General features: G+C 38.2%; 1 protein-coding gene across 1 annotated transcript in view; it reads left to right on the forward strand.

Annotated features, from left to right (window-relative positions):
• Positions 1–6,115: 6,115 nt before the first annotated feature.
• Positions 6,116–25,321, forward strand: part of LOC137503291 (zinc finger protein 3 homolog) — a 112,431-nt gene continuing 93,225 nt past the window's right edge. The window contains exons 1-3 of the mRNA XM_068230836.1: positions 6,116–6,252; positions 12,797–12,926; positions 14,825–14,920. Of these exons, the coding sequence (XP_068086937.1) occupies positions 12,861–12,926; positions 14,825–14,920 (162 nt within the window). The 5' untranslated portion in view covers positions 6,116–6,252; positions 12,797–12,860. The remainder of the gene's footprint in view (positions 6,253–12,796; positions 12,927–14,824; positions 14,921–25,321) is intronic.

A 25,321-nucleotide genomic window follows, 5' to 3' on the forward strand; every position in this document is an offset into this window, starting at 1 on the left:
ATTGATATAATCAAGTTAGAATAAGGAGACCTTCTGCCCCTGTTGGCTGTGCAATATTGTATGAATTTAAGTTACATCCTAACTTAAATTTCATTTTTTTGTTTAAATCCTTTTTTGAAAACCTTCCCTTCAATGATTTCATTACCATTCTGCCATTAAGGACCCTGCCTCCAAACCTGTGTCGAAACTCCGTGCACTATCCCTCCAAAGTTGCCAACCGTACCTGCACCACATGTAACACTGTCTGTGAGTAAGTTACAGTTGCCCCAAAAATAAATATTACAGTGCCATACTTCCACCTGAGGCCACGTCGTATCAATGAGCGAGAGATGCCGGCGCGGGGTATGGGCCCGCCTCGTTTCGGCCGAGAGTCCGTCTAAACTGACTCCTTTGGGAGTATCATCCTTTGGAGTGGCTTGGATGCTGGATTCCAACCGCCCACTCTATCCTTGGCCGTTCGGTACTTGGTACTTTATGACCATCGCCTTGTTTGCTCCTCTAAATATACAGGAGGATGATATCTCAGGGTACTTTTGGGGTCCGTAGGACCGCATCCTGACATCGTCACCGGCGGCCGTTCTTGCCATCGACTCTGGACGCAACACTCCGACCTTCTACTACTTCGCAAACAAGATCTAAACTACTTTAGTTCAACAACTAAACATGAAAGGCCTCTCTATCAAGTAATACTCCAAATTATACTTTTATCAAAAATTATGTACGGCAAGATTCAAAATTTCGAAGCTGTTCATACCGTGGCAAAACCTTCGGGGTACCGGGGGTGCACCTTCTCCGTCCAGTCAGACTGCGTGCCTTCTATAAGGACATCTCTGTAATTGAACTTGAATTAATGTTATGCAATACACTTGGATTTTCAACTATTAGATTTCTCTACCATCGGCCTAAGTATCCTCCCTGCCGGGATTAAAGATAATTTTTGTATATTTTCTCTAGCCAAATAAATTTTGTTCTGGGGTTTGTACAAGCATCCAGCCTATCTGTAAAGAGTCCTGGAACTTCCCCTCCAGATACTTTGAAAGCTGAGCGCTATAAGGCCATACTGTCATTGTCATGGTTCCAGTTCATTGTGTGCGGCCTATACTAAAGTGGCAGATGTCGCAAATCGACGTTCAGAAGGCCCAGCAACTCAAGGTAATTGCAGAATTTTCTTAACATATGAAAGGATTCAAAACTCTCTTATTTCATGTACATTTACTAACCTGGCTTTTTAAATATAAAATGTTCGCAAGTCTAGGAATCTGTTTTATTCGCTACTGGGAAATATATCATGTAATGGGACAAGCGTGATTACCCTCTGTTGACTACCACTCAACTCGGTATGAGGTTGACTACCACTCAACTCGGTATGAGGTGAATAAAGTTTCTTATCCCCTAAAAATATTAACAGATTTCGGTATTTAATGTTTATCATTTATTCTCCCCGGCTTAGCCTCCGTATGTTGGGGTCATAAGCCCACTTAGGGTTTTAAGAGTTTTCTACAAGGAGCGCAGGTTTTTCGCCTCCATGGACTTTGTTTTTCCCCGATCGTTATCAACCTTTTCCTTTTTACATCATAGCCTTTACTATGGACACTCGTTGCCCCTGTTTATGTTTCCGGAAACAAATGAAAATAATTGAGCAGAAGTGACTGTAAATACCTCATTTGAAGATTGCCATTGTATAACCTTCTGCGCCATAAGAAAGTTATGCCTCTGAGTTTGGAGCTCATACTCTTAGGTTATGGAAGTGAATGGATCAAACCTGCTCTTATAAAATAGTGTAACTGTTTCAGAGCTTATAATTCTCATCCCTCTTATATTATCATCCTGATAATTCTCTCTACTTTTGTACCTGATTTTGGACTTTATGTCGTTGTTGTTTGGAACTAACGAGTTCATTTTTGTATTGTTATAGTTTTTCTCACATGTTAAATAAGAGAACAAGAAGGAAGGAATACAGTTTCAAAATTTAGGGCATTATATTGTGCTCTTGTCAATTCCTTGTCCATCCATTCAGCCCAACACCTTCCTACACCTCTGTGATGCACGGTATTTCCGGAATAATAATATTTGATGGTTCATGATGTAGGTTACTGCAGTCAAGTCCTTGTTCGTGAAGCATGGGCAACAGCTGAGTGGCCTAGTAAGTGGTCCTGAGTGTCGGGATACCAGTTGGGATGGAACAGGTGTGGATCCTCAGACATATTCTGTGTAATGGCCCTTCTTGCGCTCATGCGGCTAGGACTACACAATCCACCGGTGGTCCCTAACCCGTTAGAGGAAATATCCTCACTTGGACCATGTGTAAGTAGGGTAACATTCTACTTCATGGATTTACCAAGTTCGGTACGTTTTAAGCAAGCCTCGGACCGATAGGAGTAATGGAGCCTCACTCTCATTTGACAGGCGAGGTTCTCCTTGCAAACAACTTGACGAAACCGAAATGGAATTCTATGGGGAGCTATCAATATTTACGGGGCCTATGGAAGAAAGATAGTAGAACACGCTGAGTCAGAAAAGAGGATGCATCTGGATGTACTAGGGGTAAGTTATATTCGGGTAAGAAGAAATAACGATTAAGAGACAGGAGATTATAAAGCGTACTTGATTTGTGTTAAAAAGGGAAAGGCAGAGTATAGGGTAGGACTGTTTATCAGGAATACTATTGTACGCAATATAGTTTATGTTAGGCACGTAAATGAGCAAACGATGTGGGTAGATTTGGCAGTTGGAGGAATAAGGATGAGAATTGCCAGACGGTTTTCACCATGTGAGGGTGCATATGAGGATGAAGTTGACACGTTTTTTGAAACATTGAGTGACATCGCAGTCAGGGTCAGCAGCAAAGATAGGATAGTGCTAACGGGCGATACCAATGCGAGAGTTGGAAAGAGAACTGAAGTATTCGAAAGGGTGATTGCTAAATGTGGAGAAGACATGGACGCTAATGGGAAAGGCAAGCGTTTGCTGGACTTCTGTGCTAGTATGTGTTTGGCAGTTACGAATACATTCTTCAAGCATAAGACTATTAACCGCTACACGTGGGAGGCTAGGGGTACCAAATTCATAAAGTAGACTGGAAGTATGTTAGGAATGTACGAGTTCTTCGGGGATTTGTGGGTGATACAGACCACTATCTGACCTCTAGTGAAGTAAGTAGGAGTATCTCAAGGTTCTAGGACAGAGAAAGTGAAATCTGTCTGTAAACTAATAAGAGTAGAAAATCTCCAGGACGAGGAAATTAGACAGAAGTACATGGATATTATTAGTGAGAAGTTTCGAACAGTGGACTGTGAGCAGGTTCAGGATGTAGAATGAGAATAGGTGGTATACAGGGATGTTGTAGTAGTAACAGCAAGGGAACGACTAGGAACAACTGTGTGTAAAGATGGACAAAAGCGAACATCTTGGTGGAATGATGAAGTGACAGCAGCTTCTAAACGTAAAAAGAAGGCTTATCAGAAATAGCTTCAAGCAAGGGCCGACGCAGACATTGAAAAGTACGTAAAAGAATGAAACAGAACGAAAGAAATTGTTGTTGAAACCAAAGAGAAGTCGTGGGAAGATCTTGGTAATAACCTTGAAAGGCTATTTAAAGCATTAGGGAAACCTTTCTGGGCAGTAATAAATAATCTTAGGAAAGGAAGGAAAAAGGAAATGAGCTGTTTTGGTTAATTCAGGTGAACTCATATTAGATGCCAGGGAACCACTGGACAGGTGGAGGGAATATTCTGAAAATCGTTTCAACGTAAAAGGAAATCTTCCTGGTGGTGTCGTGAACAACCAAGCTCATGGGGAGGAAGAAAATGATGTTGGTGAAATTACGCTTGAGGAAGTGGAAAGGATGGTAAATAAACTTCATTGTCATAAAGCAGCAGGGATAGGTGAAATTAGACCTGATATAGTGAAGTATAGTGGCAATGCAGGGATGAAATTGCTTCATAGAATAGTAAGATTAGAACGGAGTGTTGGTGAGGTACCTTCAGATTGGAGAATAGCAGTAATTGCACCTATCTATAAGCAAGGGAACAGGAAGGATTACAACAACTATCGAGGTATCCCGTTGATTACTATACTAGGCAAACTATTCACTGGCATCTTGGAAAGGAGGGTGCGTTCATTGGTTGAGAGGAAGTTGGATGAAAACCAGTGTGGTTTCAGACCACAGAGGGGCTGTCAGGATCCGACTTTCAGTATGCGCCTGGTAATTGAAAAATATTACGAGATGAATAGACAGTTGTGCTTACGTTTCGTAGATTTAGAGAAAGCATATGACAGGGTAACGAGGGAAAAGATACTCACCATACTGAGGGGCTATGGAGTGAAGGGTAGATTATTAAAATCAATCAAAGGCATTTATGATTACAATTGGTCTGCAGTGAGAACTGATGGTAGAATGAGTTCAGGATACTTACAGGGGTTAGACGAGGCTGTATACTTCTTCATTTGCTCTTCGTAATTTACGTGGATCATCTGCTGAAAGGTATACATTGGCAGGGAGTGATTCAGGCAGGTGGAAATCTAGAAAACAGTCTGGCCTCTGCTGTCGTCTTCGTCTTAACGGCAGATTGTGCCAAAAGCCTGCAGTCTAAAGTGTTGGAACTTGAAAATAGGTGCAACGAGTATGGTATGACAATTAGCGTCTCCAAACCTAAATTGATGTCAGTAGGTAAGAAACTCAACAGAATTGAATGTCAGATTGGTGATACAAAGCTGGAAGGGGTAGGTAATTTTATGTATTTTTGTTGTGTGCTCCCTCAGGATGGTAATATAATAGGTAAGTGAGATTGAGTCAAGGTGTAGTAAAGCTAATGCAGTGTGCTGGCAGTTGCGATCAACGGTGTTCTGTGATAAGGAAGTCAGCTACCGGACGAATCTGTCTATACATCGGTGTGTTTCCAGACCATCTTTGCTTTACGAGAGCGAAAGCTTGGTGGACTCGGGATATCGTATTCATTAGAAGTAAAATACATGAAAGTAGCGAGAATTATTGCTTTTACAAACCGATGGGAACAATGGCAGGAGAGTTCACGGACAAGCAGATAAAGGCTAATTTAGGAATGAACTCGATGGACGAAGCTGTACGAGTAAACCGTCTTTGGTGGTGGGGCATGTGCGAGGATAGGTCACCTAGGAGAAGAATAGTCTCTATAACGGAGGGTAAGAGGAGTTGAGGGAGAACAAGATGATAATATTTTGACTCATTTTGTAACAACTTAAGGATAAGGCGTATGGAATTAAATGAGGCCACCTCACTAGTTGCAAATAGACGATTGTCACGACGTGCCGTTTTGGTATTTTCACAGAGGCTTGCACACTGATCACTGAAGGGCATAACGGACTATAATGGTAATGCATGTATATATGTATAAAAAATCGTACGATTTTATTTCCCTTAGTGTACGAAGAATTGGATCGTCAAGTTCAGTCAGTTGATCCCTCCTTCCATGGCTGTCCACATACGTTAAGATTTATGGACCTGCTTTCATATTCTTTTTTTCACCCGGAGAGGTTCCTTCTCTCTTATACATTCTCTTTGAGCCATTGGGACATTGCAGCCAGTGTCGCATACTACAACTGTAGACATTACGGATATGTTAAACTACAACTCTCCCCACAGTTGTTTATTTTGGTATGAGTGTTACAGTGTGATGTATTACAAGTATTGGAACTGGGTGATATAACAAGCCCATTCACATTTCAAGCAGAAGCAGGAGAAGTGTCGCATACTGCTTTAGAAGAAGTGTGATTGCAAGATTGGAAGTTTCCCGTATGAGAACAGTCTGCTCTAGCAAACTAGGGTTATTATGTGATATAGTGAAGATCAGTGTTTTGTTTTTTCTACTCGCAAGCTCAAGCATCAATTACTGAACTGAAGTTTTTCATTTATACTAGTGTGTGTACATGAGTAAGCGAGTATTGACTGGGTGAAATGTCGTAGACACAGCCCATAAGCATCAGCAAGCAAGTGTCGCATACTCTTTAGTTGTCAATAGTAATACATCCTTTCCTAAATTCAGCCTGATCTACTGACTGTTGCAAATCAAATTTATTCTTCAAAGGTTTGTTTCAAGTGATTAACCTACATTCAATCACCCGGTTCTGTTTCGAAGTAGTTGGAATGTTGTTATACAAGGCGCGTAATAGGCTATTCACCAGCTTATACCGTTCAGTGATTTACGGATTTTCTTCATTGAGGAATTGTTATTTCTATCATTTTACACTGTGTCCACAACCTCTAACGTACTGTCGGTGATGTTCAAGTTCAATCATTTACTTTTGCTAAATATATAGATTTCAATTGAGAATATTATAAGTTAATAATAATCTTTCTCAGTTCCAGCATTCTACTAATTTTTACTATTTAATGTTATTAATTTCATTAAATTTTATTTAAATTAAGCATTAAAAATGAGTACGAATATAACTAGCTTGCCTTTTGAAAACTGCCAGCCTGTGCGTTGCAAGTGCCCGCAAGGGGTGTGTAGTAGCAGCAGCATATATCTACATTTAGTGAAATGAGGATTTTTTTCTGAAGAGCTACGCAGATGAAGAAATGCAGATGGTAGTTTCGAAAGAAATTACAATATATAGTGTGTAATTTTAATTATTGTTTTGCTGTGTTATTTACCTCTGTTTGCAATTTTATAGTGACGCTGTGAATGTTGAATTGTTCTTTACACTGTATGCTGCGACAAGTGGTATTAGGGTTCGAAATCTTCAGAGGTTTCCATTTAGGATATCTGTATCTTGTTATATAGCCTAGGTGTTGTTATGGAGATTCTTCTGTATCACATCATTATCCCACAGCTACACTGCTATCGGGTGAAATGAATTCTCTGAGGCACTACTCGAGGTATTCATCATAGACAATTTTCGTACCATGTGGGGAATAATAAACCGTTGTTGGTTTCAAGGATAATGTCCAGATAGGGGAGGAGACTAATGCCAAATAAGTATTAAAATTTACATATGAAAACAATGACATTTACAATAAGATACAAAGTTGAAAACTAGAAAAGCGGCTGGAATTGATAATATTTCTGGGGATATACTAAAGACTATGGATTGGGATTAGTACCATATCTGAAGTACTTATTTGATTATTGTTCAGTTGAAGGAGCTATACCAAATGAATGCAGAGTTGCTATAGTAGCCCCTGGGTATAAAGGAAAGGGTTGTAGACATAAAGCTGAAAATTACAGGCCAATAATTTTCACATGCATTGTTTGTAAGCTATGAAAGGCATTCTTTCTGATTATATTAGATAAGTTTGCGAAATTAATAACTGGTTCGATAGAAGGCAGTTCGGTTTTAGGTAAGATTATTCCACTGAAGCTCAACTTGTAGGATTCCAGCAACATATAGCAGATATCTTGGATTCAGAAGGTCAGATGGACTGTATCGTGATTGACCTGTCTAAAGCATTTGATAGGGTGGATCATGGGAGACTACTAGCAAAAAAGAGTGGAGTTCAACTAGACAAAACAGTGACTGAATTGGTTGCTATATTTCTAGTAAATAGATCTCAGAGAATTAGAGCAGGCAAAGCTTTATCTGACCCTGTAATAACTCAGAGGGGAATTCCTCAATTCAGTATTATTGGACCTTTATGTTTTCTTATATATATATAAATGATAAGAGTAAACAAGTGGAATCATAGGTAAGGCTTTTTGCGGATGATCCTATTCTGTATAGAGTAATAAATAAGTTACAAGATTGTGAGCAACTGCAACGTGACCTCGATAATGTTGTGAGATGGACAGCAGGCTGATAAACGGGGTTGAAAGTCAGGTTGCGAGTTTCACAAATAAGAAAAGTCCTCTGAGTTTTAATTACTGCATTGATGGGGTGAAAGTTCCTTTTGGGCATCATTGTAAGTATCTGGGTGTTAATATAAGGAAAGATCTTAATTGGGGTAATCACATAAAAGGGATTGTAAATAAAGGGTACAGATTTCTGCACATGGTTATGAGGGTGTTTAGGGGTTGTGGTAAGGATGTAAAGGAGAGGGCATATAAATCTCTTTTAAGACCCTAACTAGAGTATGGTTCATGTGTATGGGACCCTCGCCAGGATTACCTGATTCAAGAGCTGCAAAAAATCGAAGGAAAAGCAGCTCAATTTGTTCTGGGTGATTTCCGACAATAGATTACCGTTACAAAAGTGTTGCAAAGTTTGGGCTGGGGAGAATTGGGAGAATGAAGACAAGCTCTTCTACTAAGTGGTATGTCACTTAGTTTACAAAAGGAGTCTATTTATTACCCCATCTATTCAATACAATTAATACCACGCTTTGCAGTTAAATAAACATAGAAATTCTAAATTTTAAGGGGACACGTTTCACCCCTTCCTTTATTGGGCATCATCAGCCTTATTTAATCTTAAAACAAACATTATTTAAAGGACATTGACATTTATGATTTATAAAAATTGAACTGTGATTTCCTAAGTTTAAAAAGACTAAGGAATAGTATGATGTTGAGACATGACATATACAACACATGCTAAGATCATTGTAAACAATTTTAAAATCTTTGGCCAAAAGAATGTCATATAAAATTCTAAAACCAACTTTTGTCTGGAACTGAAGTGGATCTTCTTCGTAAGAAAATTCGAGCATATGTTAGCTTGAGGCAGTGGTCAATACAAGTCTTCAATAAACTAGATTGGTTGAAACGTTGAGGTTGGATTTTGTTTATTTTTGCGAACAGGAGGTAAAGAATATTGGCCAGGAGAGAAGGCTAATGTTTTAAATTACCTTATTAATTTGGTTGATCCATAAATTATCGTCATATAACCAATGCAAAAAATATGTTGATATGCTGGTTGATGCTGCTTTTGAGACGATTATATCTGTTATTTGACAGGTATGTTTGACTGTCTCGTGAAAGTGTAGTCCCTCTAGAAGATGTAGAGCATCGTGGAAAAGGATGCGGTTATACTGTAATGAAACAAGAAAAAACAAGAGTGTTTAAATCGTATGTTAATATCCATGAGTTATGTATTATGTAAAACGGGTACTTACTCATTTGCCGTAACTATGTATATCTTAATGTATTAGCAGCGTTGTTCTGTCTGGAATTCCTACTCCTCGTGTTGTATTGATGCGGTAGAGGAGGAGAGGAAGATTGAGGGGAAGGTTAAACACACACCGTGATACACGCCTTTCTTTTTTTGTTTCATTACTGTATAACCACATCCTTTTCCACGATGCTCTACATTTTCTAGAGGGACTACACTTTCACGAGACAGTCAAACACACCTGTCAAATACCAGATATACTCGTCTCAAAAGCAGCTTCAACCAGCACATCAATATCTTTATTTTCATGGGTTATATTACGATATATTACGATAATTTATGGATCAACCAACTTAATAATATAATTCAAAACATTCGCGTTTTCTCATGGCCAATATTCTTTAGCTCGTCTTTAAAAAAATAAACAAAATCCAACCTCATCGTTTCAACCAATCTAGTTTATTGAAGACTTGTATTGACAATTGCCTCAAGCTAACATATGCTCGAATTTTCTTACGAAGAAGATCCACTTCAGTTCCAGAGTTGTTTTTAGAATTTTATATGACACAAATTTCCTTTTTGACAAAGATTTTAAAATTGTGTACAATGATTTTAACATGTGTTGTTTATGTCATGTCTTGTTATGATGATGATGATGCTTGCTGTTTTGAAGGGCCAAACATCGAAGGTCATCGGCCCCATGTCATATTTCAACATCATATTTATACCTACTATTCCTCAGTGTTTTTAACCTTAAGACATCACAGTTCAATTTTTGTAAATCATAAATATCAATGTCCTCTAAATAATGTTTGTTTTAAGATTAAATAAGGCTGATGATGCCCAATAAAAGAAGGGCAGGACGTGTCCCCTTAAAATTTAGAACTTCTATGTTTATTTAACCACATAACGTGGTATTAATTGTATTGAATAGGTGGGGTGATAAATATACTCCTTTTGTAAACTAAGTGTTTTCAATATCGAACAAAAATGAGAGTGATGGTTTGTAACAAGTGGTATGTTCCGAGCTGATAGCGGAGAGATGGCGTGAAAGGACATTAGTAGACGAATACGTTTGAGTGGCGTCTTTAAAGGTATGAAAGATCACAATGTGAAGATAAAGTTGGAAAAGAGGACAAACTGGGGCAAATATTCATTTCTAGGAAGGGGAGTTTTGGATTGGTAGAAGTTACCAAGGGAGATGTTCAATACATTTCCAGTTTCTTTGAAATCATTTAAGAAAATATTAGTAAAACAACAGATAGGGAATCTGCCACCTGGGCGACTGCCCTAAATGCGGATCAGTATTGATTGATTGAAACTGCTAAACATTTAAACGAATTGTTTGTCATGGAACTCCCTACAAGGGCGCTCTGGTAAACACCACTCGGTTGTGTCATTAGACGTGTCATGGACACTTAAGTAATTGTTGATGGCATTGCTCAATGCAATGAGCTGATAGGACAATTGTATAAATTTTCGTCTTCATATCAGTAGAATTTTCTTCATGTTCCATTTCCAGTCTTTTGCATTGAAATGTGAATCAAGTACCTCCTCAGTTTTTCTCCACCACTCCCTTCCTCGAATATTTTTTCTACATTTACTCCATTCTTCTCTGTACTCTCCTTACTATATCCATTCACCCCTTTCTGGGCATTCCCTGATGTCTTTCTCCTATGACTTTCTCTGTAAATACTTAATTTGGTACTCTATCCTCTTCCATTCTCATCATGTGTCCATACCGTTTTAGCTTACGGGACTCTATCTTGCCTTTCAGTTCAGGGAATCCAATCCTCTGCCTGATGTCTATGTTTCTGAATTTATCCCTTCATGCCCACCCTATTATTTCTCTTAAGTAATTTCATCTTGGCCTCTTGCATTCTGCTTTCGTCATGTTTTATTGTTGTCCATGTGCCTGACGCATATGTCAAAATTGTTGTATAATACATTGGGTGTAGAATTTTCTGACATACCTTTCGGACGTCCCAGTTACAGACTATACATCTCACACATTAGTAAAACTCGTTGGCTTGTTCAATTCTCTTTCTAATTTCTTAGTTTATTTTTCCATCTTCTGCAATTATTCTCCCCAAATACTTGAAGCTTTTTCCACAACTTCTAATGGTCTTCCATTTACTTCAATATTTCCACTTCCTTCTCTATTACCTCTCGACACCACTACTATCATACACTTTTCCACACTTATTTTCATTTCATATTCCTCTATCTCCTGATTCCATACAGAATCTTGTTCTTGTGCTTCCATTTCATCTTCTCTGCATATTATTGTGTCATCTGCAAAGATGCCTTCTTAGTTCCCATTTTTGTGTACTTTTGTGGATTTCATCCATGACTGAAATGAAGATTGGAGGGGATAAAAAACATATTTCTGAAGTCCTGTTTCTACTTTCAACCAGTTAGATTGTTCCATCGTAGTATTCATAATACTTACTCACTTATCATTCATGGCTTTTATAATTGGTTCTCTCCTCTCCCTGCCTTCTTTTTTATCAAAGCATCCGAGACCACTTGCCATGGTATACTGACATATGCCTTCCAAATATTGGTAAATATCATCACTGAATCCAGCCTAAATTCCCATCTGTTCTCCATCACATTGTTTAGGTTCACAGATTGAAAAATTTAAAAATTATGTTTACACTGAGTATGGAGTACGACGCCGTATGGAAGTGAAACATAGGTAATAACTGGTGCCGGAAAAACAGAGTTGAAGCCTTTGAATGGCCATGATATCAGAAGTTCTTGATGATCAGATTTATAGAACATGTCTCAAATAAAGAGATAGTGAATCAGCTAGATGAGAGGAGAATGTTTTGAGAGAATTTGATCCTGAGAATGAAAATTTTGATAGAACAAATCTCAAAGAGTTGTCATCTTGTTCAGTTAGTTTTGAAGCTAATTGCAAAGGATATAAATTGTAGGAAGGGAGTCTCCGTGGCTCAGACGGCAGCGCGACTGCCTCTCACCACTGGATACCGTGGTTCATATCCCGGTCACTCCATGTGAGATTTGTGCCGGACAAAGCAGTGGTGTGACAGGTTTTCCTCCGGGTACTTCGGTCTTCCCTGTCATCATTCCAGAAACACTCTCCATTCTCATTTCATAGCATCTATCAGTCATTAATAAATCACTTTGGGAGTGGCGACCCCATCACACTAATAGCCTATATCTTCTTCATTCATTCCATCCCTGACCCGGTCAATGACTGGAAAAGAGGTTATAGGTTTTCATAAATTGTAGGAAGATTCCTAGATATGGACCCAGGTGATCAGAGTGATATGCAAACGGAATAGTCACTGAATTTGCAAGAAGTTTTGTGCATTTCGATCACAAGCGATGCACGTTGGATTTTTAATAAGAAAGGTCATCTTGTTGCGGTTTCAGTTCCATATAAAACTGTATGTTATATACCTATTGATACGATATATAGTGTCATATAATACTAGGGGTCCTTTGACTATGAACCTGATATTGACAGATATGTTCACTTATATTTCCTATGGAAGTGGTCACTGTTTTAAAAGTCACATAAAACTAGACATCCTTAGCTATGATCGAAGTATCAGTCATAGAAAACTTGATGTCCTTAGCTATGATCACAATATCAACAGTCATGTCAAATTTTGAGTTCAGTATGATCATACTATTGATGGTCATGTAAAATTACAAGTTTGTTGCTTAGTCTATTGACAAACAACATAAGTAGCAATGACATCAATAATTTAATATATTTTTCTGGCTTATGTTTCAGTTTAAGGTCATTGGAACTAATCAACGATCCCAGTACCTTCTAACTACTTCAGTTGTAGTACAAAATGAACCTGGAAGGAAAGATCAAAGAGGAACCTCCCGGGCTTGAAGGAACAACAAATCCATCACTTGTAAGTCTCATTCCAAAACTTGTAAGTCTCATTCCAGATAACATTATAGGGATCAGAATTTTACCCTTAGCAGTTCAATAAGTTTGGCAGGGGCATAAATTACTATGTGCTTCCCCGATATTAACACCAGCAGTCACCATTTGCTGCATGAGCATCTAAGCATAGTAAGACTCTGTTTTGTTTCTTTGTCTGTGAATACACCACAATGTGCTGCACAAAGCTGCCAACTCTTAGGAACTTAAGGTTGGGGTTGGATTAGTGTGTACTTTTTACTGTCAGTATCTAAATAACTTTCCTGTAGGGAATGCACCTCTTCTATTTTCCCCCACCGATTATAATAGAGGATGGTTGGCCCATTGTACTGATTTTAAAACTAATATTCTCCAACACTACCGCACCACCATTAATACCACGTGTTAAAAATTATTACTCCTACCATAATTAGTGCGGAAGAAGTTAAATCACAAATCATTTGTTAGTGTTTTTGAGATATGCCAGTCTGCTAAACCAAATATCAACACAGGTGTGATTATTCTGGCGTACCCTCACATCCACAATGTGCTGGAAGATATTATGTGTGTTGAAGAAAGAGCAGATTTGCCTATGACATGTGAGGGATAAAATAGCTCAAAATCTGAATATACATTATCTCAAATTAAGTATTTTGCGCAGGCGTTGAATTCGTTTAGAAAGGCAGAGTAGTGATTAGCTCATTTTATTCCTCAAATGCAGGTCAGCCTATGCTATATAGAGAACCATGTCTAAGGGCTCTAGAATGCAGGATTTCTGAGAATAATTTCTTAAGGCACTTAAGGCACATTAAACAGAGTTTTTCTTTCCTCTTTTTCATTATTTCCCTGTCCTTTTTGAGCATCCTTTTCATCCATTCCTTAGTTCAGCTACTGTTCTCTTCTATATTGAATGCATTAAGTTGGTATATTTTAGAACTTGATACTTTAATTCACTTTTAGTAGTAGGTTAACTTATATTAAAATGAGCTTTTATTCACAGTACCTTCCCCCCTTTAATGCTGACAAGGTTTTATGAATCCAAGTGAAAAATTTAAATGTTTTGTCGTAGATCATAAAGGAACTTCTGAAACTGAAGATGTACACTCCAACACTGCTGACTCTGCACTGACAGTGTTCTCATCTCCACAGTTCTTCACAGAACACTAGATGACATGCTTGTAGTAGTAAAATATTTCATTTCTAGTTGCTTTTACTTTGGGCTACATCTAATCTTTCACTGTTATATGACTGTGATAAGTCTGCTTCTTTCGTGTTTATGTTTTTTTCATTTTACACTTGGAAGCATTGAAATATGCCGTTTGAAACAGAATTGCCTTAATGGTTTATGTAGCCCCTGTGATCTCAGCAAAACCAGAGTAGAGAATATGATTCCATTATTTCAAGTTATTTTAATCTGTCTATAATCAAACTCTATGCTGAGAACAAAAAGTTATTTAGAACAGTTGTAACGTTTCTAATTGGTTCACACAACTTTTAAGATTTGATTGATATGATTGACATAAGAAAACAGTTCATGCAATTTAGTGTTTATGCCTATGGCTGCTTCCTTCCAAATTCTGTGTGAGATGGCCCCAATTCCATCCCTGGTATTATAGCTTCTGATATGGCTAGAAAATATTTTACATTTTATATTTTGTTCTCAGTCTCATCCTTTCTCTGACATAAGGAGTGGACAAGAATACTAACACAATTCTCAGTACAGCCTTTGGTTATAACAGTTCTCTGCTGGTGGAAATCTTTCATAAACATTAGTGAAAATCTGAAAGTAACTGTAATACTAGAAATCAATTAATAACATTCTCATTTGTTAGTGACTGTATTTGTAGATTTGTGTTATGAGCATACCTAATATCTTATTTTCCACAGGAAAATTTTGAACACCTATCAGAAGTGATAGCTCTGAAAGAAGAAGTTAAATCGGAGTTAACAGAGCCAGGGTCATCGCAGGAAAACTCTCTTGAGGTAATGTACATAATTTGATAAGCCATCATCAGTAAATGGAAATGGGTCGAAAATTGCTCAACAGATACCAGGGTTTGATCCTTCATTTCAGGGCACATTATTGATAGTCTTACAGAAAATATACTTTTTTATGAGATTGACTGTTTACTGACTAGTTTTCACTTTTCCTTCAAGTTGTTCCACAATCTTGCGTTATGATTTGTGCAGCAGTTAGGATTATTCCAAAGACCTCTATTTTATTCTATGTTATTTGGGATCTGGTATCCTTCCTACTAATACTTTTGAATTCGTAAATAGTTTTGAACACAAAGCAGCTAAAAGATACATTGTTTTGTTACTGTTACAGGATATTTTACTAGTTGTTTCCAAAAGAAACACCTTTGTTATCTTATTAATTATATTAATTATTGATTTCTAGATAGTACAGTAATTTGTTCATACAAGTTGCAGGTGATATGCTTGTTTACTGTGAGCATTCGCTTGTATACTACTCACATTGCAGCCATCTCTTGGGAAGTGAAAAATATTCTTATTCTTCCTAATGTGGTCTGTGGTGTTACTAGTCCATTTTGACCAGGAGGTACACCTCAACCCCGCACATTTAATAGAAGTGCCTTAAGGAACACTATCTATCGAACAAAACTTGAAACCGCTAATGCATAAAGTTGGGACATTGATCAGAAGATATCACTACTGAATAACTGAGTAATATTTTATTTTAAAGTTACCTAAACTGACTGGATTTCTTTGTTTTGTTTTTGTGTACATCAAGAAGATTGAACTTTTCTCCATAGATGTCCCTGCAAAAAACTTAGGTCATGCACCCTGGTGCAAGGTGTAATAATTAATGATTTAAAGAAGTCTTGTGTTTAGAAGTTTTCTCAACTAAATTGACTTGCATGTATTTTGATAGTTCATGGTTTTCAACACTTCCTTCTCATCCTGCCAGCTTTGGAGTCTGGCCAATCACAAATTTTCTGTATTTACTTTTCAGCCAATCATAAGTTTCTTGCATCTTCTTGAGTATCCAATAAATTGAGAGGGTGTGGTCGGATTTAGTCCGATGCCTTCTCGAACCCTCCCCTCGGGTATAAAAGTCGTGGCTTTTTCTAGTTACCTCATCTAAACTCGTCAAATTTCTGAGCGTGTGTGTTAATAGAGGAGGCGGTGTTCCTAATTGTTTGGCAGGAAGTACATCAGCCCAGGTAAATGCCACCAGTTTTCTATCTCTGTATCCGAGGGGTGGGTTCTTATATTTAACTATGTAACCATGTGTTTTCTATAACGTAAACTTTCTTTCTGCTAATGTAAAATTTCATAGACTTAAACTGTAAATCAGTGAATAGAGAGTTCTTTACCGTCTCGACTACGATTTTGTAACTTTTCTTTCTCCTTTAAATCACTCGTTAACTTCTCTTTCGAGTCACGTCATTAGTGTGGGATTCCCTAGCCTCAGCATCATCGGGCCACAAGCCCAAGTAGGGTTTTAAATCTTGGTTTTAAAGGAGCGCAAGTGTACGCCTCCATACATTTTGAGGTTGGGCCAGTATTTTATCCTTTTCTTCTTTTCCACAAAGGCCCAGTAGTATGGGTAATAGATACCCCTGTGTAAAGGAATTGTAAATTGTAGGTTGTGCATAGAGAGGCAAGAAATTGTAAGATTTGTGTAATGTTGCCTTGAGTAGTCTGTAGGGAATTGGGAGCACAGCCTCCTTGGTTGAATTTAAAGAGCATGTAAACTATTTCGTGATATTGGTGTAATATTGAGTGGGGCCTTCGGAATGCTGTACGTGTAACCTTTGGAGCAAGGTGCTCTTGAACTGTGTCTTGGGAGATATCTCTCGTTATCTAAACAAGCACAACATTTGTGACGTTGTAAACTTGTAAATTGGAGCTAGAAGCTCAAAACTTGTAATTTCCAACCCTTGGCTTTCTATTTTTGTTTGCTGTTTTGTATCTGACATTTTGTTCCTTCACCTAGTGAAATTTTTTGTTAAGTTTGAAATCTGAAAAGAAATATAACCTTTATTTAATGTTTAAATTAATCTTTGATATCATAGATAGACCCATTCAAGCCGACACCTTTTTTCACCTCTCTGCGTTCCACAGATAATCCCGGAACAATATTACTTCAGCATGCAATGAATAGATAAGCGATTCAAGAGTTATCTTGCCCTTCTGTTTCATACTTTGTAAGGGATAGTGTTTGTGAATAGGGCTAGTAAGTTCACCGTTACTCACCGGAACTTTTGTTACGTGAATTAATTCATCATTACCAGGATACACATTTGATCACTGTCATCACCTTCTTCATGGCATGTGTGTCATCTTCCTTCAGTTTGACTATGTTGCTATGGGATATTTCATTGCCCATTTATTGAGATGTTCATTTCACCACCTCTTCCGGGAGTTCTGGGTTAGCTGCTGAAAATATAGCCTTGTGGGCAAGGTTGTGATGGGAGAGGAAGTATAATCATGATCAGAGAGAGTAGTAATTGGCTCTCCTATAAGGAAATGGGATGTTGTTAGGTAAGAAGTGTCAAAAGGGTCATCATTTACCTTTGGTGAAGGGATGTGAGTATATGTTGTAATAATGGTCCCTTCTTTGTTGGTGAAGCGATAAGAATCCATCATTCGTCTGAGCTGATATATCAGACTCTTGACAGCTGCTTCCCAGATTCCACCAAAGTGTGGTGCTGCAGAAGGGATGAAATGCCACATGAGTCCAATGCCTGCAGTTGTGTGAAAAGTAGGTTTTCTGAGGGTTGTTTTGTAGAAAGGCCTTGATTTTTGTAGCTCCTTCAAAGAAGTTTTTTCCGTTATTGCTGTAAATATTCAGGAGTTGACCTGTATGAGAACTAAGTCGATAAAGTGCGGAGAGAAATGTTGTTGTGATGAGATCAGGTATCATGTCTTTGTAGACAGCCTTGGTAGCTAGGCTGTCTGGTCTTGTTCGATATCACACGATTTTTTACTAGAATTGGGCAAGCATAGTGTATGCTAGTATTAACAAATGGGTTTGTCAGGGTTAGAGGCACCATTTGTGTATTTTGCATTAATTGTTCTGAGTTATCTGCATTCAACTTAGAACACTTGAGATGTGTATGAGTGTGGCTTCTTTCAGTCCCCCTTGCTGATGAGATCCTAAACTTGTCTTTCAGAGTGTTGAGTGCCAGTATGAAGTAGTTGAAGGTGTTCTGCCATCATAATTATATTTGTGAGATGAAGCAGTGTTTCTAATGCTTCCCCTCCACTAGTATTGGTGTATTGTGCAGTCTTCCACCAACAAGAAGATGGCTTTCTTGATGTATGATTGGATGTATAGTCTTTATATGAGTTGATAGTTTCCTACACAATATTAGTCTAACATTTGTATACAGGGTTCATCTCCAATACAAACAGTGGACTTTAATTTCACTCCGTAGGTTGTTTACAACAATCTCAGATAATTATATGTTACAAATCTCATGACTGGTCCGTATTAAAATGTACATTAATTCAACAATGTTACAAAAGATTATTGAAATCCATGTATTCAGTACACATTGGGTTCTTAATATTAAGATTTTGATCTTGTCATACTAATTTAAGGGGACATGTTTTGCCCATTGCATTGGCATCATCAGCCGTGATCTCATTCCTAAGGGATAAAAATCACGATCCTGATTACTCTAGTCAAAGTGTTACATAGAGGAACGTGTGTTATAAATATGAGGAGACTTGTTGTATGTTCACAAATGACAATTTGCACAATTAAGACATGTCTAAATTCATAAATTCCAATTTACACAATTAAGGCACATCTAAAAGATGTTTGGTGAAAGGATGTGAGTATGTGTTATGAGAGTGGTCCATTCTTTGTTGGTGAAGCGATAAGAATCCATCACTCTTCTGAGGTGATATATCAGACTCTTGACAGCTGCTTCCCAGATTCCACCAAAGTGTGTTACTGCAGGAGGGATGAAATGCCATGTCAGTCTCATGCCTGCAGTTGTGTGAAGAGTTGGTTTCCTGAGGGTTGTTTTGCAGGAAGGCCTTGATATTTTTAGCTGCTCCGAAGATGTTTGTGCCATTATTGGTGTAAATGTTCAGCCTACAGCCAACAGTGCACAAGCTCAATGCTCCGCCCATCTCCTCTCCTCCGCCACACCCCCTTCCCTATATGCCACACAGATACAATACAAGATGTGCAAGTGTAATTTGTTCTGATGCTGCAAAGGCAACTAGTTCGCACCGGAAAGGTCAAGGGGGTAAATAAATGTATACACAGCAATTTTCGTCAAATTTAACCCTTATTTCCTAATCTTGAATATCTTTCTACCCTCATCTCGTTACGGATTCTTTACCACACATCCCTCAATAGTAGATTTCAACATTGAAGCTGTAGCCAACTTCAAGCACGAGCGTCCCCATTTGACTAATAAGACAGGAGGAGGTTATCACATCAGCTAGTAAAGACATACACGGCAACACACAGTCGTGAACATCTTTTGACTTCTACAAAAAAAAGAAGACTCCGGCCTCACCATCCAAATACGGGTTTAACAGAGTGTCGCCCATACGAGAAACCAGGGAATGTCAGGAAATTCGATAAATAGCAAGAAATCCAGGAAATAACAGGGAATTCAGAAAAAATCTCAAAATTTGTTCTTCTGCCAGATGAAATGGTCATACCATATTTATCCGTTAATAGAAGCTTATGTTTCAATTTTTATAACATTAATCATGGGCATGTCTTTTATGCCAGGAATAAATCGTAAGTTAATCTGAATAAACATTAAAGAAAACAAGTGTGATCTTGAATGTGAAGTAACCAATAGCATCAGTAGCTATATGGATAGGCTATAGCAAGCAGTAGCGACTATAATTGATCGATTGATTAATCGAATTTTCGATGTTTTGATCTGCTTACTATTGTATATTCTGTGTTGTTGGGGAATGGCTAGGCCTATCTTGCGTTCTCAATTTTCTAATCACTTAAATATATTGCTTCCACAACAAAATTTGCGTATAGACAAAATGCACAACCCAACGGATGACTGTTGTTTACTTTGAAATGACATGTGCGATAGTTACTACCTCGTAAAATGTATATACCGACAAAAAACACTGACTGAATGCAGGAAAGTGTGAAATTTGCTGAAACTTAATACTCATTTGAGTGCTCATTATTATTAATATTATTATTATTATTATTATTATTATTATTATTATTATTATTATTATTATTATTATTATTATTATTATTACAATTCATCTGGACACAGTCATCAGACCTGAATGCTTAAATGCAGCAGAAACATTGGACATGATTGGAAAGGGAGATCTAGAGAACATCAGAAAGAAAGAGAGGAAAATGCTCCGGAAGATCTTGGGCCCGAAAATGAAAAGTGGGGAGAGGAGATTTAGACCCAACAAAGAACTATACCAGAAGACAGAGGAAGTCTTCGTATTGATGAAAAAGTGAAGGCTTCAATTTTATGGACATCTACAGAGAATGGACACCAACCGACTGACAAAAATAATTTTCAGCTTCTTCAGCCTAAGGAAAATGGAACCAAAATGGTTTCGGGAAGTAAGGACCGACCTGGCCAGGATAGGAGTAGAAAAAGAGGACGTACTGGACAGAAACAAATTTAGACAAAAAGTGAAGGAGTTCAAGAGTTTCCAGGAGACTGGGGAAGAACTTGTGAAGAAGAAGAAGATAACCTACACAGAAGAGCAGAAGAAAGAAGTCAGTGCAAGGATGAAGAAGTACTGGCAGAATGTGAAGTCAGGACTGGTGAAAAGTAACGTAAAGACTGTAAAACGTGGTCCATAGATGGCCGGAACGATAATAAATAAATAATTATTAAAATTATTAAACGTACTGATATAGGTAAACCTTGTGTAAATGTATAATGCATCGGGACACCGTTCGGGCCGCGAGTTTCTAACCTGTCTGTTGAAACGTTTGGTGACAGACCTGAGTGAATGAGGCTCCACATTAATCAAGTGATTTGAAGGTGTTATACAGCAGTGGAAGTGATAAAAAGTTGCATAAGTGTTACATTTGTATATACCCACACGTTTTGTCGCTATTGATCTTCTTTTTCTTCCAAATTTTCATTGTAAAGAAAATGGCCTACCGAAAAATCGGAGTTGGAAGCCCAGCCACTACCAGTGTTGCCAACATACGCCACCTTGTAAAGTGCGTTCTGGATGACTTCATTAATTCGGACAGCTTCCTTGAAAAAATTGTGCAGGCCATTTTGACCTCCATAACAGAAGTGGTCATAAAAAAACTTGAAAAAAGTTTAAAATTTAATATCAGAACATTTTCAGAGTTACCTAAAAAAACTTTATAAGAAGGAGGCAGAAATCCGCAAACGGAAGGAGGGTATGGATGCCAAGTGTGATTCATTGGAGCAATACAGCAGGAGAAGTAATGTAAGAATTTTCGGCATCCCTGAATGTTCGAGCGAAAGCTGTGATGAACCAGTGCTGAATGTGTGCAAAGCAGTAGGTGCAGATTTTAGACTTAATGGTATTGATAGGTGTCACGGAGTAGGACTTCGATCACCAGGGAAAACAAGACCTATCGTAGTGAAATTTTTGTCTTATCGCTCATGTCAGGATATCTTCACTAGGAAAAGGAAATTGAAAGGCTCATCCGCAAAAATCCATGAAGATCTAATGGCTATCAGAATGTCCATCTTGAAGATGGCAATCCAGCATTTTGGTCGTACAAACACTTCAACTTACTCAGGAGACATCGGAATCAAAAATGCCGACGAGATGAAATTAAGAGTGTGCCAGTTAAAGGAACTTCCTATGGCATAAGCTTCTGTTGCAGTGCTGCCTTATCACTTGGCAATGTGAGTCCACTCCTATCGTTTATCGTAAGTCACAGCTGAGAACCTAGTTTTTTTCAAGTAGCTTTATCTATGTATCTAGCTATCTACCTATCTATCCATTTACTATATTTATTTATCTAAATATCTATTTGCTTATCTCCCTTCTGATCCTACCACCTGTCCATCTACTTACCCTTTTTATTAATATTCATAACTGGTTCTAACTTACGTCAGGCCTCCGTATTACGTCCCCATAGATCTCACATCAATACTACATACAAGAAGCTCCTACTTGTGTATTCTGTATGTCTAATCTGCTGTTGCACATTATTATTATTATTATTATTATTATTATTATTATTATTACTACTACGGACAATTTCACTATCTAAAATACGTTAATTGCTGACCATTCATAGGATGTAGTCGCATGCTGTGTTCTAGTTAATTTCAATTTAGTAATTGGCAATGCGTACCACAAACAGCCGTATTCCATATGACCATAGCAATACTTTCCCTTGTCACACTTCCCCTTCCCAACCCATCCCTTCAACCTGTCTACCTGCTAGTCCATTGACCCAATCCCCACTCCTTGAAGCTGCAACACACATTCTCCAGTCAGCCCTAAATAGACATAAAAGCGCACTTTACATATGTCACCTTAATGCCCAGAGTTTAGTTTCTCAAGCTCGTATACATGAACTAAAAGCGATTTTTCATACTACTGTCCTTTGATATAATCTTATGCAGTGAAAGATGGTTCAAAGTCAAACATCAGGCTAAGAATCTCGAATTACCTGGCTACTGCCTTCTGAGGAATGAGAGACTTGGCAAAGGGGGAGGTGGGGTCTGTGCTTTGTCTCTTCGTGCTTGAAACCTCAAATTATCTGTCAGTCGCCTCAACAGTATGAGCGAAAACCTGAGTACATGTTCATAGAGATACAGGTCTCTATTGTGAAATGCTTAGTAGGTGCTGTATACAAGCCGCCTAAAGCTCGCCGTGTGAATGACTTAGAGACACATCTTAACAGAACCTATGTACAAACATGTTATAATGATGGGAGACTTCAATACAAACCTTCTATATTCACATTCTTCCAAAGCCACCCATCTATTGAATATGTTTCTGGCATGCGGTATGGCGATCCTCCTACTTTCTCCCACTCACTACACTAAAACTTCACACACACTACTGAACCTAATAGTAACGAACAACCCTGACAGAGTATTACATCACGGCCAGACATCTCCTCCCGGACTGTCAGCCCATGACATTATCTTTATGTCTTACACACTGCAATGCCCCAAACTTAAACCTAAATATGTGACATACAGAGGCTATAGCCGTATTGACATAGAAAAATTATTGGAAGACGCTATTTCGATGCTGTGGCAGGAGATAACTCATAAAACTAACATTGATGACTTGGTCAACCCTTTCAATATCATGATACTACATATTTTTGACAAAAGCGCCCCTCTATGAACAGCACGCAACTTTAAAAGACTCCTCCATGGACAAAATATATTAGAAGTAATGATGGCCAAGCGGGATACAGCTCATAGGAAATATAAACATTACCCAGCAGAGGAAAACTTTATTACAAGTGACTATATAATAAAACGGCTCAAGCAGTAAGAAACGCTCAACTCTCTTACGCCCATGACCCTATAAAACCTCACGTAAGACCTAGTACCTTATGGAAGTGATTCCGACAATTTGGACTAAATAAACCGTACAAGGTAGACGGTTTGGAGTTTTCTGTTGATGAATTCAATAATCACTTAATGTCTTCCCATGTCCAATTAAACGAAGAAGCAAAAGAACATCTTTTGAGTGCAAATTACAACCCACTACCCATAGGCAGAGACAAATTTTATTGTAGTTATGTCTCACCTCTGCAAGTGAAAGCAGTTTTCTTGCAAATTAAAACTAAATCCACAGGGGTGGACAACATATACATTATAATGCTAAAGAAAATTATTGACACCATTATTCCAGTATTGACAGTCATATATAACTTCTTCCTTCAAAACAGTGTATTTCCAACTGTCTGTAAAATGTCCCTGGTACATCCTTTACAAAAAACAAAATCTCCTAGACTAAACAGTGACTACAGACCTATTAATATACTGTCTATAATAGCCAAAGGACTCGAACACATTGTGCAAAATCAAATCACGAACTATTTCAACGATCACGACATACTAGACCCACACCTGTCAGCTTTCCGACGAAATCACACTACATGTACTACCTTACTAAGCGTGAATGTGGTTATAAGGCAGGCTATTGATGAGCAAAAGCTGACAATTCTAGTATTGTTGGACTTCAGCAAAGCATTTGACTCTGTAGACCATGAGTTGCTCCTACCCAAACTTTATCGCCTAGGGTTCTCCTACAGTACTCTGAAATGGATGGGAGTCTATTTACGCGAACGTCACCAATGTGTCGTCAATCAGGGTACCTTTTCTTCGTGGCAAAATGTGAAGAAAAGGTGTCCCATAAGGATCAACCCTAGCTCCCTTGCCATTTTCTGTCTATATCAATGACTTAGCTAAACAACTGACACATTGTAAATGTCACATTTTTGCTGACGACGTACAATTATACATCCATGCAAAACCAACAGACGTTTCGAAAGCAATCGAGTAAATTAACATGGATCTAGAGGCCATAAGCAAATGGTCTTCCCAGCATGAACTTACTTTAAACACCCAAAAAATCCCAAACCATAGCAGTTGCCCACTCAAGACTTATTACCACTAATTACTGCATGTCCACTCCTGATGTATGACTTCAAAAGCAAGCTTTACTCTAAAAAGTCTCGGAGTGATCATTGACCAGCACTTCTCGTGGATGGATCAGACAGTATCTGTGAGTAGACGATTTTTTGCGATGCTGCACATATTGAACAATTTCAAATTTACTTTCCCCATTCAGTTCAAAGAAGAAACTAGTTGAAACTCTCGTTCGTCCAATATTCGATTATTTTGACATAGTTTACAAAGGCGCGAAAATCGAGCTTCGGGATAAACTACGATGTGCACAGAATGCCTGTGTAAGATTTATATTTAATCTGAAATTTTCAGATCATTTTACCCTGTCTTACGTCGACCTCGGATGGCTACGCCTTGAAGACATACGCAAGCTGCATACCCTAACTTCATTGCATCAAATCCTTACCTTACAATCCCCATCTTACTTGTATGAACAATTTCATAGCCTTTCTGAACACCATGATAAAAACACCAGATCGCTGAGCTTGACATTGCTCGCTATTCCTAAGCAAAAAACATTTACCTACAATAATTCCTTCACTGTTGTGGCCAGCCGTGAATGGAAATTCCTTCTGCAGTTGGTCAGAGGGATATCAAACCGAGGAAGATTTAAAAGTGTATGCTCAAAATATCTCTATGAAACGAGCTTGTAGTGCGACAGATTTCTTCTTATTCACCTTCTTCTCCTCATCCTGGCCTTTCCTCCTCCTCTTCTTCTTCTCCTTATATCATTCATCAGTAGTGTTAGAGAGTACTCAGCTGTGGCTCCCTGCATAGTTAACCT

The sequence above is a fragment of the Anabrus simplex genome, chromosome X, assembly GCF_040414725.1.
Source record: "Anabrus simplex isolate iqAnaSimp1 chromosome X, ASM4041472v1, whole genome shotgun sequence".
Lineage (NCBI taxonomy): Eukaryota > Metazoa > Arthropoda > Insecta > Orthoptera > Tettigoniidae > Anabrus > Anabrus simplex.